At 44.9% G+C, this 19,509-nt stretch overlaps 1 protein-coding gene and 1 long non-coding RNA gene across 4 annotated transcripts in view; one reads left to right on the top strand and one right to left on the bottom strand.

Annotated features, from left to right (window-relative positions):
- mob2a (MOB kinase activator 2a) overlaps positions 1 to 19,509 on the top strand; it is a 60,889-nt gene that overhangs the window by 17,192 nt on the left and 24,188 nt on the right. The window contains exon 1 of one of the 3 annotated variants that reach the window (XM_018663989.2): positions 7,126 to 7,311. The exons of 1 other annotated variant lie outside the window; for it this stretch is intronic. In XM_018663989.2, coding sequence (XP_018519505.1) covers positions 7,274 to 7,311 — 38 coding nt within the window. In that variant the 5' untranslated portion in view covers positions 7,126 to 7,273. Of the gene's footprint in view, positions 1 to 7,125; positions 7,312 to 10,224; positions 10,663 to 19,509 lie in introns of those variants that run through there. One more of the 3 variants, XM_018663990.2, reaches the window with a different exon arrangement.
- Positions 3,089 to 6,718, bottom strand: LOC108875230 (uncharacterized). Its single transcript, XR_001959842.2, has 3 exons — positions 5,822 to 6,718; positions 5,226 to 5,275; positions 3,089 to 4,289 (listed from the first exon to the last, which is right to left on the bottom strand). It is a non-coding gene; the product is annotated as an uncharacterized LOC108875230 (long non-coding RNA).

Here is a 19,509-nt window from a genome sequence, read left to right on the forward strand (position 1 = left end):
CAGTTTATCCGAAAGCGGCAACGTGAGCTCGGTTTCTAGTCGCACTTGTCTTTCTCAGTTTTTCAGTCTACGTGTCCTCTCCACCGTCAGTGATAACCACTCTGGCTCTGTGCAGCTGCATTGCATGCCTGAATACTGATGATTAGTCTTTGTGTCCTCTGCCATATTTTCTATTTGTTAATGTGAAAGCACAGTGAAGTGGCCTCTGGCAAGTTGATGTGATGTCATGCCATGTAGTGCTATATTTAGGGCAGTTATCAACAAGAATAATAAAAATACTTGAATAAGAAAAAGGGACAAAACATCACAGAAAGCTGTCAACATTGACGTGATTAAAGGTGAAATTCTCCTTTAATACTTTTATTGAGACATATTCTTTCTATCCTGGACACTTTAATAACACACATAAATTCTTCACTGTGCCTCTTCTCTGACTTGCTCGGAGCAGCTGACCTTGCCATATTACTTCCCGTTGTCTTATATTACAGTGAGACTTCCACTGAAGCTGGTATATTAGAGTTATCTATCTGGGTAGCATCTCTAACAGCTGAAAGGTGAGCATCTGTGTTCAGAAGTGGTTAGAGGTCACCAGTCTCTTCAAAGACTGCGCAGAGACTATTTAATATATATGTTGATACACACACACTCACCACTGCACATACCAGCTGTTACATAACCACTGGCAGTTGTGGAGTGCACACTTTAGCTTTTTGTGTGTGTTTTTATGTGTGTATGCATGGAAGTAAGAAACTGTTCACTGTGGGGATTAGCTACCTGGGCGAGGCCTTTTCTGGCATCAGCTCAGAGCTGCGGGGACATGCTGCATGCGCTCAACACATGCTTTCTGTTGCATTTTCACACGAGTCTGGAGATTTGAATACATTATAGGGAATCAGTCAGTGCACATTTTTTTGGCTGCACAGCAGAGCTCAGTGTTTGTTAATACAGATCAGCACAGGTCACGTTAACATAGCTGTACAAACAGTTGGGAAATAACTAATCTCAAAGATGTTTGTGTGTTTATGCTACATCTATCATTTAGAGGTATGGTCACAGTTGTTTAGAAACTGTTGAATTTTCGATAATAGGTCACACATTCTTGTAGTTTTGAGACCACAGTTTGTTGTGATTCATTACTTTGTCTTTGGCTTTAGCTGCATAAAAAGCTTACTTTATATAATATCACATGGGATACCTGGGATAAATAACATGTTGAGTCATAATTAATACTCACTTTTATGCAGCTTATGTACAACCTCAAGGACATTAATTTGATGGTAAGTTTTCTTAGTAAAAGTGTTAAAAGTCCCAGGAATCACCAAGTAAGACCTTAAATGGGATTTAAATGTCCTTGACCTTAAAACGGTGGTGTGTTCTGAAAAGTTGTTATTGACAAGTTGAAGGAAGGAAGCTTAGCACCTGTGTTTCACTTGTTTCACGTGTTTTCAGTCTCTGTGGTCTAGGCCTATGCACCTCTCTGCCTTTCTGTCACGTAGATGCAGCTTGCCAACCTCTATTTTCCACTCTTTCTTCTGTCTCTGATCTGCTCATATTAGTAAACCATAGCCACAGCTCAGTAACTCTAAGTTTTCTTTGTGTACAATGCATGCAACTCTCTTTGCGCCACAGCCCCCAATACATTCCATCAACAGTAGGCTACTAGCTTGATTTCAGGAGGAATTGATGGATTTCTGAGGACAGAATTTGGCTGTTGTGTCTCTTCATACCACAAGATGGCAGCACATGTCCAGTTCACATAACTGTGCTGTGGGCAGGAACTTGCTAAGCAAAAAGTGCTTACCTGTCAGCAGTTAGGTAACTTTGTTTTGTCAGTCATATTGATTTTAGCAAGTCATATGAGTTCACTGTTTTCCAAGAGAGCGTGGTGTATACTCAGTTCTGTGTGTGTGTGTGTGTGTGCGTGTGTTATGAGTGTTGCGAGAGAGGAAGCAATTCAAAAGGAAAGGAGATGTTGTTGACACTGTGGTGACATACGGAGAAAAGTAGATAAAAGTAGAAAGTATGAAAGAATAGAAAGAGGAAGAACAAGAGAGAAGAAGAGGGGGGGCAATGAGCATGAAATCAGATCTTGTTGCATAATCATGGCTTGCAGGTCTTCCCAGTGTGCACCGGGCTCTGTTGGCTCTTTCCAGTCCAGTATCACATGACTGTATCAAGCGGCTGCAGTATTAAACCAGCAGTGCCAGTCCACCACCAGCCAGAGGCAAACACAGAGATCAATAGTTCTGTTCTTTGCTGAGCTGAAGCACATTCTTTGATTTATCAAATGTTTTTTTTTTTTAATTTATCTTCACATGGAGTTTTCTCCACACCCCAGGTTAGAATATTTGGATGTTTAAATCATGATTTATCTGTGGTTGCATACTGCAGTCACTCAGTACGAGACAAACACTAATGGTCTATGTCTTCGTCCAGTCCTTTCATCTTTAATTAGAGGGTTTTTTCTGTGTGAAACAAATCTTCAGCATTTATTTTTTTCCTCTGAATTAAATGCTTTGAGGAAAATTCGAGAAGCTTTTAAAATCTTGAATTTTCTCCACAGAGGATCTTATGGGTAGCCAACAACTCGCCCTAGTTGTGTTACTTTTCTTCTCCTCGCCTCCCTCCATTCATGACATGCCCCCAGTCTCTGTCACATACCAGCAATACCAGGTGTCACTGAGGCATCAGCGCTGCTCTCCTTCTCCTTCCTTCCCTCGTCTTTTTCATCTCCTTTTTTAATCTCCTGTCCTCGCCTCCTCCCTTCCATCACTAATGCAAGGGCTTTATTCAGCATGCCAGCAATACCAGACTGCATACCAGTCAACGGGACATCAGTGTCTGCCTCCACCTTCTGCCTGCAGGTTCTCTGTCCTGCCGGGCTGCTGCCTCTCTCTCATCACCACTCCTCAGCTGCAGCACGGCTCACTTAGCTCCGCAGAAAGAATGAATAAGTGGAGACACTAGTCTCTTTCCACAAAGAGGTGCATTTTTTTCTGATCAACAGTAGGTGGCATCATAGCACCACAATCAGCAGTTCCCCATATCAGCGCTTCACCTCCGCTTTTGTAATTTGAGTCCTACCCATTCATCGACGAATCGTTTCACTTCTAAAGGACATGTCTTCAGCGACCTCTCACGGCAGCATAATAACTAGGGAAATAAAAACAAAAAGAGCGTCGCTTTGCCTTTTACAAATGAAATGGTTTTTCAAACCTGGCACTGAGCTTCACCTTCTCAAAATGCCTGAGCAGTGATCATTGCATGGGTAAGGTTGCATTTCATTTCCTCCATCAGGTGGAATTTGAACTGAAACCAGATCTGTCTAGATATAGAAAGATAACACAGACTGAGTGCAGAACCCAGAAATACCCCGACAATAACATTTGCTTTTGCTGGGCATTCAGGAGACATTTGAGAAAATGTAAACGTCGCTGTCATTTTGCTCCTGTTATTTCACACTAGACAAATGAGCACCTACATACAATGGAGGACCAGTATTAGCTTTGTGGTGATACAGTCAGACAGAGACAGGTAGCAGAAGCCTACAGGAACGGACAGGGTGTAAAAGGTGAGTTATAGCAGTGTCCTCTAACCATAGGCCAGGCTGTATGTGAAAGACACACAGACAGACTGGCCAACTCCTGGCGTCACCCAGCCTGGCCACATATATAGGCCCTTTCATGCTGCACCACTTGGCCTGGCCCCAGCTCACATATACTTCTAACTGTGTGTGTGTGTGTGTGTGTGTGTGTGTTTGTTTGCTGAAACATATTTAGGGTGCACCCACTTGTGTGAGAGAGAAAAACAGTACGTGCTTGGTTCTTGACAGCAAAACCCTATGTACATTAAATTCTGTAATACACACATGTGAGCAGTTTCATAAGATTAAATTTTTTGTGTGTTAACAGCAGGGAGTGTTGTGTGTGTGTGTGTGTGTGTGTGTGTGTGTGTGTGTGTGTGTGTGTGTGTGAAAGAGAGAGAGAGTGAGTGAGTGTGTGTTTTCTGTCAGTATCACCTCTGTCTATGCTGGGGAACTTGGCACATGCAGCAACATAGTCTTTCTAAAGCTGGCGTCTCCTCTCATACATGCACTCAAGTCACTGGAGCCACAGTAGAGAGTGTGTGTGCTTGTGTGTAGCCATTTGTGTGTGTTTGTGCACTGCGGTCCAGCATTTGACTGCTGTGCAATGTATTCCTGGAAAGCCTGTGTAGGAGTGGAGGGGCCAGGGCTATTCCACAGCCGCACCGCAGCCAGCGATGACTGTTTTCTGGAACCTTCCCTGTGACTGGGAACGAGTCGGAGAAAAGAGACGTTTAGGGGTGTTTTATTTTATCCTCAGCATCAACACTTTCAGAGAAAATCTGCAGCTTTCTCCTCGGACAAAAAGCAGAGGGCATCACGCGCTGACGCCATTAGTATGCACGGAGACGCGCTTAAAGTTCACATCATTCTTCACACAACATGCACCAGGAAGAGGAATGTAGGGAGGGACTGAGTTAGATGGACAGAAGGGGGAGGAAAAAGGGGGCTCATGATGCGAGGGAGGTATGCATGGAAAGAGTGGCTTGAATAGAAATAAGGATTGCGAAAGAAGCAAGAAAGCTCAAATTAGCTTAATGAAGGGGCTGCAAAGGGAGCAATAAAATCAGGGGCAGTTAAGGTGTAGGCGATGAATAAGTGCAGGAAGGAAGAATGGATTGAGACTGAAAAGGAGGAGGGAATTTGGGGGGGGCAGTTGTTTTGAAGTGCATCAATAAAGCTCAGACTAATTGTGCCTCTGTGGTCTGCATCGTTCACCCTCTTCTCTTTCCAAAATCCTCCTTTTTTTGACTCCAAGCCTCCTATATCTCTGTCCCATACCCTCCAGAGCCTTCTCATCTTCTGTTAACCCTCCTCCTCCCCCTCCTCCTTCTCCTTCTCCTTCTCCTTCTCGTCCTCCTCCTCCTCTCCTCCCCCCAGTGGCTGTTGTGTAACTCTGCAGTGACTGACTGAGCTTCAGCAGCAGCAGCAGCAGCAGTGGTAGGGCGATTGATCAGCAGTTCTGGTGCCAGGCTGCTCTTATTGTAATAAACGAGCTTGGAGCCATTGAAACCAACCCAGAGTGCTTTTGCGGGAGTAGAGGAATCACAAACACACACACACACACTCTCATGCTTACACAGACACTGCACCACACTCCCATGATGTAATGCTGAATAATCCTGAATGCTCTTAAACTTACCGCTTGCCTGGATTCATCATTTTGTACTTCTCCTTCTCCTCCCTCAAGACCTATACACACAAAAGTTAATGAGACATTTTATTTTATTATTAGTTTTTTTATTGGACATGGTTCTCAGGATACTTTGAACTGGATGTTTGATCTTAGGCTTGTCCTTCAATGAATCTCTGTTGTTATTATCTTGGAGAAAATATACTGTTGAAGCTTTCAATGAAAACTTGTTCCTTTACTCTACATTTTTTTTCCATTTCTGTCTCCAAGTCACTTTAAGATGGCTTTATCGGAGTTCTAATAACTTTAATTTGAGGTGTCTTGTAACCATAAATAATATCTTGGATTTAAATCTAATATGGGACCCTTGTTGCATGTCATCTTCCCCTTCCCAAAGCTTCCTCAACTGGCTGTAAGAAAATGCAACATCTGGTCTTTCCATTTTTCAGTCTTTGTGGTCTGGCCCTCCTCTCAGCATATCCCCACTCTCCCTTTCTCTCCATCCATCCATCTTTTCCCCTCTTCAACTGTACTAACATCAACTTAAAAAAATTAATCTATTACCATACCAATCCAAACTTGACAAAACAACAGCTTTGACTCACCTTTAGCTGTAGTTGGTGTACACAACACAAGACACAGTGGTGTAAATATCTCCCAGAAGGGGCGGGCGGCGGGCAGCGAGCCTTTCTTGCCCGAGGGCACGCATACACACTTAAGGCTATAGCTGGAGGGAGGCGGCTGATAAAGATCACACTTTAGCATTGTAAAGTCATTCCAATGTCACCTCTGTGCCTGCTCGGAGTCAGTTTTGAGCTATCCAGCCTGTCATTTCCCACATTTTAACATTCCTGCAACTCATGTCATTGTCAATTCTCACAGTGTTTGTCAGAGAGGATGCTGAAAATGCTGCATAGCATGGATATTACTCACTAGCCAGCCAGATGGAGTGTGTTGGTGCAGTGGTGGCAGATGAAGTAGGCAGACCCCCAGTTTTATCATCATTATTCATCGTCCTAAAATCGACACCACTTTAATCCAGTGATACATGCTAATAACCTATCAAAGTAAAAGCCTTCCTGGAGTTCAAGCATGCTCACCAGCCTCCTGTGTAATGAAATGTGAAATGACTGTGTTTGCCCATTAGAAAGACACACATACTGTACTCTTGGAAGGGCTACTTGGATTTAAATGGCATTAATGGATCCTCAGCCCTATTCTTAGTCTTAAATCTGTCTCACCCTTCAGGCGTTGACAGGAGCTGTGTTGGGGTGGTGGCGTCTGGTTTGTGTTCAGCCTATGGAGGAATATAAATGTGTGTGTATATATAGCTCCTCAGATAGGAAAAGCTGAAACGTGAGAGCCTCCACAGGACCGTGAATGGGGAGAAGGAAGCTAGCTCGCACCGATAACCATTTTAATAAAGGGACCGCAGGATTGCAAATTTCTTATTCGTGTTTTTTTGCGTTTAAACGTGACTTTAGTTCGGTTTTATGTCGCCGAATTGAGCCGGAGGAGGTGGTGTGAAAGAAGACATTGAAAGAAAGGGTTCAAGTTTCATCTTGGTGTGTTTTCAGGGAGTAACAAAAAAAGAAAAAAAGAAAACGCGGTGGTTTGCGTCAGCGAGGCTGACACAAAGCCGACCCAGCCTCCACCAGACTCCGTGTTAATATCGCTACATTTTTCCCCAACTTACATCGCTCCGGACTGCACACATGCCCACCGATACGAGCTCTCTCCTTTTTTTGTTTTAATCGAAACGCCTGCAGTCTGAAGACTCGTTAACCCTGCCCCACGGAAACTACCCCGAGTGAGGAACCGGAGGAGGAGGAGAGGGAGGAGGAGAGGGAGGACTGGGAAGGAAAGATAGAGGTGTTGGAAGAAGTGAGAGAGGGACTGCAAAGAGCAACTCCGTATTGTTCCGCGTTTGTTTCTTCTGCAGAGATAGAGAGACAGAGACGCGGTGTTGTTGAGTGGGTTTGTTTCTTTTCGAGGTGCGACGAAAAGCTGAAACGCCGTCAATTCTGGATTTCTTTATCCGCTTCCTGTCGTCCAGGATGAGGTTTAAACGGAACGGGTCCTATACGTTAAATAGGTAAGAGGTTGGGAGGATGTATGTAGCGGGAACTCGTTAATGTGTTATCCATATGGAGAGGAGGAGGGAGGGCTGCACGTTATATCCTTGGCTCATAAATCAATTCACTTTCTCTGTGATATTTCCATTGAGGCTTACAGTGGTGCTCGTTGCAACTTTATAGTCTCTTTATTGCACTTTATTGTATTTCTGTAATGTCCTACAATAGCCCTTTAATATTGCTATAGGAGGCTTACTTTTTTATTGCAACATTAGCATTATCATGCTCACATAGCTGCAATGGGACCACTGAAGGCTTATTCCTTATTGTGATGGATATGTAGGCTACATCTAATGTAAAACCACTGTGAAATGTGAACTTCATGTACACATCTACATGTATTTATTATTGCTGATTTACAGTGTGTAGTTTTATGGCTATTCAGAGATTGATCATGTAATGTAATTTCCTTTCATGGGTGCCCTGATTCCACCAATGTGGCACCCACGTGTACTTCAGTCTGTTCAGCTTGATCGGGAGAAACCTGTCTGTCTTGCTTTAAGGTGGAGGGGGGGGGGCTCCTTTGTTTTCCCTCTTCCATTAAGCAAAAACGATCTCTCCTTTCTCCCTCTGCTGAAATACCCCCTCTTGAGGTCCCATCACCTAGCAACTTTGTATGCCTTGGTGTATGTGTGTGTAGCAGTGTGAATGATGTGTGCGATGTGTGTATCTGCCTCCCCCTAACCCACTTTTCCCTTGACATGATTGCAACGGCCTCTGTTCATATCCTGGCGTTTCTAAACCTGGTCACGAGGTGGTGGGTCTTTCCCCTGCCCAGTGGTTCGGTCTCTCGGTCTCTCTCTCTCTCTCTCTCTCTCTCTCTCTCTCACTCTCCCCCCCCTCTCCCTCCCCCCTTCATTGTGCTATCTCTCCAAGTCACAAGTTTATAAGAAAAATACTTTCTTTGTCTTTCTGCCATCCACCAACCAAGTCACACAGCTTTTTTTTTTTTTTTTTAAACATTCATCCCATGTAACTGTTAACACCGGATGTCTTGCTTTTATTGTTTGCCTGGATTTCATGATAAGATCCAAAAGTTTGGGGAAGTACAAACACACACACACACACACACACACACACACACACACACACACACAGACCACTCAAGAGCTCGCTCATATTGTTGAATGTGACACTTGATTTAATGTCAGTTTCATTTCTTGCTGTTTTCCCTTTGGCACTCCTTTTCCTTTTTGCCTTGTTTCAGGGCTCATGGCCTTCCGCTGTACCTGACACACACAAAACCCACATCCTGATTCTTAAGTACTGAATACACAAAGGGAGCTAATGAGTGCCAAACACCCACCTCATCACACAGCTGAAAGTACGTGAAAGACATTATTGCTGCGTACTCCTCCTCCCCTTTCTGTTTTCACTTAGGAAGTATACGCTTTACTATCCCTCTCTACTCTGCATGCATTCACATCTATGTGTGTGTGTGCACAGGTGAGAGGGATGAGGTAATTAAACTGTGAGAGAGGAGGGCTGCTAGCTGCAGCTCCTGGTGACAGGCCTCCTGGGAGGAGGAGGAGGTGCTGGAGGAGGAGGAGGAGGGATGACGTCATTGGATGCAAAAGTGCTTCGCCCGGCTGCTGCAGTTCTTCTTTGTCATCTTTTATCTCAAAAAAGAACAGGAGCAGAAACACGTAGTGCAGGGGGAGTTCAGTGCCGTGTTAGGTGAAAATATTTCCCAGCTTTGGTTACTGTCAAATTCATCTCACTGTTTCAGGGCTTATTTGATGAGTCCGCGACAGAATAAGAGCAGAAGCGGCCCTCTGTGGTTGTTACATAACCGCCATCTTATGAAGGTGGTTGTTGCTCCTGCTGTCTCTCAGTCTTTTTCTTGGCAGACTGCAGTGATTAGTCCTCTATGAACAGCAGAGTGGAGCCGTCCCATTTGACTTTGAGCGTCAGCGTTCAGCCGCTGCCTTCCTCATGGTCGGTTAATCCTGCATCGGTGTCTAGTCGTGCCCAGCAGCCTCCGATCACAGTGGCGCTCATGCTCCTCCACCTGACCCACTGCGGTGCTTGTGTGAGGTTCTGTCTGTGTGTTTTGATCTGTAAGGAAGGGAGTAACTGGCAGAGGGCAAAAGAAAGTGATTGTTCTTATTGAGCAATGCAGGGAAGAGAGGAAGAAATGTATCGAAGCCCCATAATTCACTCCGTGTCCTTCACTTTATTTGCCCACGCCATAACCAGAGTGCTCTGCAGTGATTGGCTCGCTTCCTGGGGGCTTGTCTCCGCGCTAGCCCCCTCCCATCCCGTACCTCTGCATCATTTGTGTGAATGAAGAGTCACCGTTATTGTATGTATGTGCACGAAACAGGGTACATCCTGTGCTGCGTGTATACTCACGTGTTCCCCTGCTCAGTATTGGCAGGAAAGTTGACAGTCAGCGATCTGCTGTTATAACTCAGTTACATATAACTGAGGGGGCAAAAGCACAAAGAGGCTGTCAACTTGCTGCACTCATTAACCATCCAGAGAGGTCTGACAGGATTTGACTCTGAATCCCATTTACCAAACAGAGCATGTGTTTGGTCTTTGTGAGTGATGGGTGGAGATAGGATGTTTAGCCCTTGTTTAGGATGTATACAGATGGCTGAGATTGCTGCCTCCCAGGGATTGTTTCCTCCCTCTCTCCCTCTCTCTTGCTATGTCTCTGTCCATCTCTCTCTAACTCCCCTGCAGTCCAGCCTGTGCTGTCCAGCAGTCAGCAGTTTGTTTATGGGACTCTGTTTGCCAAGCTAATCTTCCCGCCTTTCAAGTGGAAGCCAGCAAGCGAAAGAGAGAGGGAGAGCGAGAGCGAGAGCGAGAGAGAGAGAGAGAGAGGGAGAGAGAGAGAGAGGGAGAGGGAGAGGGAGAGGGAGAGCACACAAGAGTGTGAAAGTGAGGCAGGCAGTTGCAGTAGTTGGAAGGGAGAGAGAGAGAAACATGCTCAGAGAAGTGTGTCTGGTTTTATGAATGATTTTTGTTGTTGTTTTGAAAGTGTCTTTTTTTTTTTTTTTTTTTTGATTTGGCTGAATCACTGAGCGGCCTAAACTGCGCGTGTGTGTGCGTGCATGAGCATTCGTCCATCCGCCCCGCACGACCTGTGTTAAAGTCGAAGGCCGTTTGAGCAGCCTTATGATTACACAAGGTGCTATGCTGGAGCTGGGAGCCGCCGTCCTGGTGCACCCGTAGCTGAGTTTTGCGAGAGAAGAGGAACGGAGACAGGGGAGGTGAAAGGCAGGAAAGGGTGCTGTGGGTCGGAGCCTCGCCACCACCGACTGGATGGGGGTTCTGGTGTGCTGCGACTGCTTCTTCTATAGGTAGCTAACCAAGTCACCGTCACTCCTCTTTCCTTTCTTGACCTCTCCTTTTTACTGTTGTTGTTGTCATCGTACTTTTTCATCATTCTGCAACGTATATCCTCAGACTTTCCCTGACTCCATCTGATCCCTCCCTCCTTCCCCTTTCCTTTCCTGCCCATTCACTCTCTCTGTTATACTGCTGCGGTTTTGAGGAGACATTTGAGGACAGTGCTGCTGTAGCAAGGCAGAGATTCTGCTGTAGTCAGACACACGGTGGTATCTTGACTTCTGGGAGGGGAGGAGGAGGAGAGAGGGAGGGAGTTGAGGACAGAGGGACAGCGATGGCACACAGCCAGCCTCCTATAGCTGACCCAAGGGGAGGAGTGTTGGACGTTGCTGGTTACGGGGGTTTGTTAGGAGGGTAGGTTAAGAATAGTTGGAATGAAATGGCATCCAGCCAGAGGGCAGCTAGTCAGTCAGACTCAGCCAACTTTTCATCTCATCCTCCTGTGTGCCCCTTTGGCTCTGCAGCACTGTTTGTTTGGACACAAAGTTCCCTCACAAGGGGGGAGGGATGTTGGGGTTTTTTTTCTTCCTTTTTTCAGTTTCTCTTGTTTGAGAAGCATTGGGCTTTACAGACTTTGCTCTTTTTTTCTACATTTACTTTCTGTTTGGTTTCCTACAGTTTCCTACCTTAGTGCAGCTGTCGTGTTGGAGAGCCTGTGCAGTTAGTTTTAAAATCTGACGACTTACTGGCGCTCATGTAGCTGGTTATTGTGCTGAAGATGATTTAGGTTAGGCTCTCTGGCAGTTGGAGCAGAAAGGATCTGGTTCCCCTCTCTTGTGGTTGTGGGGTTAGCCAGCCTGAGCCTGCCTTAACTGCTGTATAAAGTCTAAATATAACTTTCTCGTTCTCTAAGGAGCGTTTTGATGGTGAGGGTAAAATTGTAGCTTTAACACAGGCGCACACAGCACAGCTGGATTAGATTAGGCTGCGCTGTGATTCAGAACTTTGTTTACACTTCATTGCTGCTCTTAGTATGAATAACAGCCTGCTGTTAATGTGTGTGCGCGCACGTCATGTATCTGTGAGGCTGCACATGTGTTATATACTGCTGGTGAAATACACACAGAAGCCTTGTGAAGGCAAGGGCTTGTGCCAGAAGTACTTATGTTCATGATCAAGGCAGGGGTGGGACCTAGACGGCACACTGATGTCTCATGGGCTCATTAAGCCAAAATGGGCCGTCACGTCTATTTTTAGCATTTCCTCTCCCTCTGCGTCTCCGTCAGCCAATCAGATGGCTTGGCAGTGATGCTATATGGCTTGATTGATGTGTGTTTTTGGAGGCACACCCATCCTCGTTGACCTCGGCCCAGGCCAGCCCTCCGTCCCCCGGGCTCCGGTGTTTCAGCTTTCAACAGTAGCATTGTGTGGAGTAGAAGCTGCCTGCCAGCACTCCCTCAAACAGTGTCAACTCTAATGTCGATCATCCTGTGTATAATGGAGCGACAGAACAGTCTGTCATCATATGACGTAAAGTCAAATAAAATCGAATTGACCTTGAGTTTTTGCACAGTTGGGAGCAAAGACTTTATACTTTATATTCACCTGAACTTCAGGAGAAGCAGGATACACGTAGCCAAGTGCTTCTGAGAATTAACAGCTTCACTCGTTGTTGAATACTGAATGATACCTGAGTGTAATAGTAATGTTGGACAGTGCATACCTTTAATAAACAGTTTATGAGAAGGGTTTTTCAGTCACATACATACATATAAAATTATTTAGCATCTGTTTCTCAAGCTCCACATGAACACTAAGCTAACAAATAAATCTCAAGGGGAAATGTCAAGTTGTGGATTTACTGGGGGTTACTGCAGCTGGCCAAGGAATTGTCCCCCACCCACCCACCCACCCAAACCATAACTTCTTTTTACATTTTATGCTTTTTTAAAATGGATTTAACAAAGGTAGGTTCACCGCCTGCTGGCTCCAGCTTTGGTCCTCTCATCTATAAACACATTTCCCAGAATGTCAAACTATTCCTTTAAGTAATCCAGCAGTTTGATTCAGAATGTTTAATTGGGAAATGAATTTTAAAAAATCAAATATTCCTGAGTGTATTCTTAGCTTTTGACCTTGAAGAGACCCTTTGGCAGTGGAAGTGGGGATAATGTTGTTTCAAATGTGTTCAGGGTTGTGACATGGCTTTAATGCCCCATGTGTTTGCTGTTGTCAGTTTAACCAGTCTGGTTGGGATTTGAGTGCGTGGGGCTGAAAAACTCTTCAGAGATTGAAAAATCTCCCTTATTTGTACAGTAAATATTTCCTGATCATGAAAATGTGGCTTTCAAGCTGTCAAGACTACACTACTTTAAGTAGCCAAGCACTGTAGTTTGACCTTTTGGTGTGGGCTGTCTTTGAGCCTTGTGACACCACTGAAAGTTATCTTAGGATCCCTTCACTGTTATCTCAACATATGTACATTGTCACATGTGAATGCATTCTCTCTCTCTCTCTCTCTCTCACACACACACACACACATATAGGTATCAGTTTTCCAGAGCCTCCAACACAACAGTCCTGAGGCAACCTACTGCAGTTGGAGTTGAATCCTGGGTCAAGCTCTTATTCAGCTTTAGTCAATTTTGTTTCTTTTCTGTTCCCCCCTCCCTCAGCAGTAACGTCAAAGGTTTAAGTCATGGTCATTATTTCTCCATACACAATGGCAGCATGAAACAGAAAATCCAATTTTCCTCTCCGTTATGAGGTTTAATGTTTCTCTACCCCTGTGATGTATTGTTGTTGATGTGTTGCTGGAAAGCCAGCACACATGGCAAAAGCTTATGTGTGTATGCGTTCGGTGTCAGTGGATCATGTGGTAAATTTTATGATGTGTTGTGTGGAAACAATAGGTCTGAGTGTATCATCATGTTGTGTGTGTGTGTTGTATTAGCAGAGCAGGCCATACTGTTTGCCATGTGTCTCTCATTAGGCTATCTTTGGCAGGCCTGGCTGCTTCCACAGAGCCAAGACGTGCAGCTCAACAAGGATGCCATTCTCCACCGACAGACTCCGCAGTCCTTCCCCCTCAGCCCACCAGACTCCCTTCTTGCGTGGCCGCACGTCACTCAGATGGGGCTGAATTAAATCAGTCTTTGAGGAAAGTTTAGTTTGGAAAAAAAGTGGGCTTAAGTTATGATTAGTGCATTGAAATCTCATGAAATCATTATCTATTAACAGCTTTGCCTGAGGGAATTGGATGGGATTATTTCCTGCGGCCCCTGCACTGTACAATAGAGCTGCTTTGTCATTCTGGCTGGAGAAAAATGCCTAGACGTCTAACTCAAACAGCAAGATCAGCCCTTTAATTTTTAAATGAAGGTTTGATGGTCTGTTGAAAATCTATTTCTAGGAAAGAGCTAGAGGATGATATCAATATTTGCTAAATATTGATTCTGTATAATCAGCTCCTGTTTCTGTGGCTTTGTTTATCATTCACTACTCCACCCAAAACTCCACCTAAACAAATGGAGCATGCAGTCCAAAATCAACTAGCGGGATTCAATAGAAGTTACCGCACTTGCACAGCAGACACTCTGTATTCATCATCAAGCTAATGGCTGCATTTAGATAAGCACAGGTCAGGCAGCATCAGTAAGGTTTAAATTTGTACATGACGTCTGTGGTTTTGATCTTTTTCTTTGGATTTACTTCCCCATTTCCCAAGAATCTCCTCCGATATCAGGCTTTCGATGGCTCCCAGTAACAAAATCTGCCTTTTCCTCTGATTTCTTAGCTTGAGATAGTTTTTTTTTTTTCAGCCTTCTCTCTGTAGATAATCACATGGAGAACAGACCAAACCGTGGTAGAGGTGTCCGTGTTCACTTGATCCAGTCAGGACATGTGTTACTTTACACTCAGATGGGAGGGATGCTGGTTGGTGCAGATGTAAGAAGACGACTGTATCAGTCTTGACATGACTGACTGTCCTTCTCTACTTTCACCTGCCCTCCAGTCACTGCAGAGGGCAGACCTCACACACAGGGCCAGTTGCATAACACAGACACTCTGTATGTGTGTGTGGGTGTGTGTGTTTTCAGGAGCGGCCGAGTCCTGCTGGCTCAGGAGAAGGAGAAAGAGATGGCCTTGCACTAACCTCACCTCCACATTTAGATCCACACGGTCAGCACACACAGTCATGCACACGCTTAATTAAAAAAACACAGGACCTCTTTGCAGCTCTTTTGTTACTGGAGCTTAATTCAGTTAAAGTACAAAACAAAAGGAAGGTAAACAAATTAAGAGAAGGAACTCAGAGCATGTCCTGTAACACACACACTGCTGGAAACGCCTTAATCTTTGCTGATCAGACAAATATTGCGTGCGATGTAGCAGAGGAAAAGTTGTCTGTGTGTGGCAGCAGGTGCCCTGTAGGCATGGAAAAACTTGTTACAGCTGCTTGGTGGCCCAATTGGCAAGTGGATAATGGCTTCATTGTGTTTGGCTCAGTTTGAAGGTTGGTCAGGTGGCAGGAAAAGGGTTAGACAGAATTCACTACCAAAACAACGGGCCTGGAGGCTTTGTATGGGCTGGAAAGGTGGCAAATCGGTTATAGGAACTGTTTCAGAAGCCCATGGCCTCTCTGCGCCGCCTTTGGGAACAAGAGGCCCATTTGAAGGGGAGACGGGAAGTGCCTGGGCGCCTCACTTCCTGTTTATCGAGTTTGTCCCAGGCAAGAGTGAGAGGGAGGGGTGGTCTGGTGCAGTCTAATTGAACGAATAAGGTGGTGAGTACGTAAGCCTTCCTTATTTCGCTCTCTGTCTCAAACGAAAACACACACACTTGCCTCCATAGCTGCGTAATTGCCTCTGTGCTGCAGTGCCTTTGGCAGCTGTGCCCCCTCATTTGTTTCAATTATCCACCATCTGACATGGCGCTGTTACCAAGGATAGAGCGGAGAGGAAGAGGAGAAAAAGCAGACAAGGAAAGTTTTAAATAGCCTCCAGAAATGCAATTTTATGTACAGACTGTCAAGTTTCACACCTTAAAAGCACAGCTGGATCGCACTTGCGTCATGTTCTGATCTGTGAGTCACACACACACACTCACACAGACACGTTGAACTCCCTCCTTATGAAACTATATTTAATCAGAAAGGAGCTGTGGTGGTGGAGAGGCTGCTCCTGAGTGAGAGGGGGATGCTGCAGAGTGCTGACTCCAGCATGTTCTGAGGTGACGTTCCTAACATTTATTACGTTCACTTCCAGAGCTCGGAGGCTTCAGGCCAAACAAGGACTAACCTTAAATGCCCTTTTGTATCAATGAAGTTCGTCTTCCCCCTGCTAGCCTGTTAATAACTTCAGCTTCAGTCTGTTGTTTAAGGCTTTTGTGTTGCAGACAGATGTGCACACTGCACTAGCACACCTCCTAAGCCCCCACCCCCAGGAGAGATGATGTCACTGCGTAAGCTCATCTTCCAGTTACTCCTCTACATCCAGCCAATCAGAGGCTTGTTTACACCTGAATCCCCTGGTGGAGGACACACACACACACACACACACACACACACACATGTTCAACTTCACACTGTTTAGAGCCGCTGATCTCATCTCCTCATAAAAGGATCAGGTTATATTGTTCTCACCGCAGCTCATCTGTTACCGTAGGATGTGACACATCTGCGGAGGGCGCAGGAAAATGTGACGCCGTGCGGCAGTGGGAGCAGCAGCAGAGGGCCGCACACGTCTCCCTGCTCTCGCTGCTCCAAGGACATCTATTGATTTGACCTTTCTTGTGCCTCCTCTCTATCCATCTCTCTTTTATTTTCCCATTCTGACACTGGCAGCAGCTGCCTCCGCCCACTTCCTTCCCTTGCTCATTGACGCACCATCTGTAGATGACAGGCATGCTTTTTGTCTGCTAACATATGTGTTGATGAGGATGTTAAAAAAGGACGCATAATAGGATTGTTTTCCTGGTGCTAAGTGTTTTTGCGGCTCTATAGGATTGTGTTTGTGCCTCTTTTCTCTCTCAGCAGACTTGGCACAGGACGTGCTCTGATATTTCCTCCGTGCCAGTCTCTGACAAAGGGCAGAGCTTCGCTGTGGTTTCACTGTCATCTCGGCAATGCCCCCAAGGAGCGAAACATGCATGGCTTTGTCTTGGAATTTCCATAACATTTTGCTGCTTTTTCTTTTTGTCTCCAAGCTCCCCCATCCCCTTCCCTAGTCCGCCCCTTCCTCTCCTCTGTTGTGGCCGAGATACAAAAACGTGACGCTGTCGTTGCATCTTACCTAACAGCACCTCTCTTCTTTTGCCTTCTGCCAAACACACCCTGTTTTTCCTCCTGATTAGGCCCCAGGGATGGTTATTTACTGACATCCCTACATGATCTGCTGTCACAAGCTCTCATGGAGCATGTCATCTGACTTAAAAAAATAAGTTCAGCCCACAGCCTGTGTGTGTTGTCGCTGCGCTAGGTTATGGGACTTGCTGTGGGCTAACCATGTCATCATCTATCTTGTTTTTGAGCTTCTGTTGTTTGGTGCCAATGTTGTTGTTGTTGTTGTTATGGGTGGATCTCCATGAGAGGTGGTGCTGGTGGTTAAATCATGCCCGCCTCCTTTCCGAGTATCCTCCTCTGAGAGATCAGACTTCCTCTCCGGGCAGCAGAGGTGTTGCTTCTTGCCTCGTGCACAAACACAAACACAAACACACACTAACTTAGCTTCACTTCAAAGCTGATTAGAGGTTAAAATGCACACAGAAACGCACTCACCACAGCTTCCTCCAGGGAGCGCTGACTTGCTCATATTTTCCACCAGCTTGCTGTTTGGTTTGTTAATCTGTGGCCCTCCTTCAGTCACATGCTTCTCCTCACCTCTTTGCCCAATACTGGGTGTGACCACTTCCTACGCCTTCATCCACTCCCATTGTTAATCAAACTCACACAATGGACCCGAGTTTCCTCTGCCATCAAAAGGTGGAGAGAACTCGTCTGGTCATTTGGGGGGTGAAATTTGTTTTCTCTTTCTCTTCTTTGCTTGTTCTGAGTAAACTAATACTGTTGAACAGTGAAGATGTGTTTTATTTTCTTAACTATTTTAATTTAAATAAAAAGTTATTCTTTATTTTGCAATCACCATATGAAAACAGAATGGACTTGGTAGTAGTGTTTTAAATTCAGTCAAAATGTAATGTGTGTATATGACTATAGCTTTTAAGCAGTGCACAGATTTTAGCAACAGTGTTGCAGGCTGTAAATTTTACAGACTGAGCCACCGATCCCACCTCACCCAACCCCACCACATCTCCCAGGTGTCCCTGCACGATTGATGATGCATGAGTCAATTCTGAAAATCTTAGTTCGGGGACAGCCCGAGTTTTTCATCGAAGCACCTTGTGAACTGTGTACTAAAACACAATGTGTAAGCAGCACTAATGAATTTTTAAAATGCATTGCTCAGGGGTGGGGTGTGTGTGTGTGGGGAGGCACTGGCTGTACTCTTCTTTGAAAACGTCCTTGTTTGCTCTGTTTGACCGTGCGGTTCTTGTTGATAAGCAGAGCAGCAGATGTGAGTTTGCTGTTTTTAAAGCCAGCGTCGACTCACAGAGACCTTCTGTGACGACTCCGGCGATCGTCTCGCGAGATAACTGCTACTGTATAAAACAAGCTGATGGATGCATAATGTTCACGCACTCGCATCTGTGGAGAAACAGAATGACACAGTGCAGGGACATGACTGTTTTCTCAGAAGCCTACGTCATTAACTGAGATAAAGATTAAAAGGGAATCTAACAAAGGAGGAAGGTCAACACAGGAGATGAGGGTTCACGGGCTTAGCTTTAATTATCCTCCATATGTCACAAAAATAATATTTACTCTGCATGAAAAGGAACGTTTGTCATTTAAATGACATGACTTTTCAACTCTGTAGATTCAACCAGAGCAGTTTCTATCATTTGTTTAAAAAAAGACAAAAACTTTATCTTAATATTAAAATAAATGAAAACTATTGAAATATCCAAATACTGATTTAAAGTAAAGTGTCAAATAGACATAAAATGGTAGTGACAAATGTAGAAAAGTAAAATAACTTTACAAAAGATAATTTTATTGGATATAATTTGAAAAATGACTACATTTAGTAGAATATTATTCAAATCTCCATGAGATTACAGCAGCCTAAGACCCTGCAGCTCAGCCAGTTTAGACCTGGTCAGTTCGTCCCATGTTCGTAGGGTTAAAGGGCGAGCAGGGCATTGGCCGGGGTGAAATAACAAATCAAACTCCAGCATTGCTCTTCGCTCACATGCCAGACAGTCTGCTGGAGTTGTGTTCAGTGTCTGCTGATGCAGGAAATGGAGACCTCTCCCCCTGGGAAAGGGCCCCCCCCCCCCCCCAAACCTCTCCTTTCATATCTCATGTCTGTTTGTTATTTTTCTTTTGTATCTCGCTGGCTGAGGGAATGCGGAGTCACAGCCTATGTTATGTAATATACCTAGAAACAGACTGGTGTGCGTTAATAAGCGGACTAATGTGATTTGACTGGTGCTCTAAAGGCAGCGTGTTGATCTTATCAGCTGGTGTTTTAAATCGTTATCTTGACGTGATGGCTTCTTTGATTTAAATTCACGTTGGCTTCAGGGTGACGCTGCACAGTACCTGTCTTTATGTCATGCATATTTTAAACATTTTCAGCATAGTTGCTTCGTTTCATTTTACACATTGAGCCAGAGTAATATGTAGAATATGTCGACAGTCAGTCAAGCAGTGATGAACTGGCTGCACGGTTTGTTAAGCCATCAGAACCAATTAATCTAGCGTAAATTAACACATTAAAGGAACATTCTGTACA

This window comes from Lates calcarifer, linkage group LG10, assembly GCF_001640805.2.
Source record: "Lates calcarifer isolate ASB-BC8 linkage group LG10, TLL_Latcal_v3, whole genome shotgun sequence".
Lineage (NCBI taxonomy): Eukaryota > Metazoa > Chordata > Actinopteri > Centropomidae > Lates > Lates calcarifer.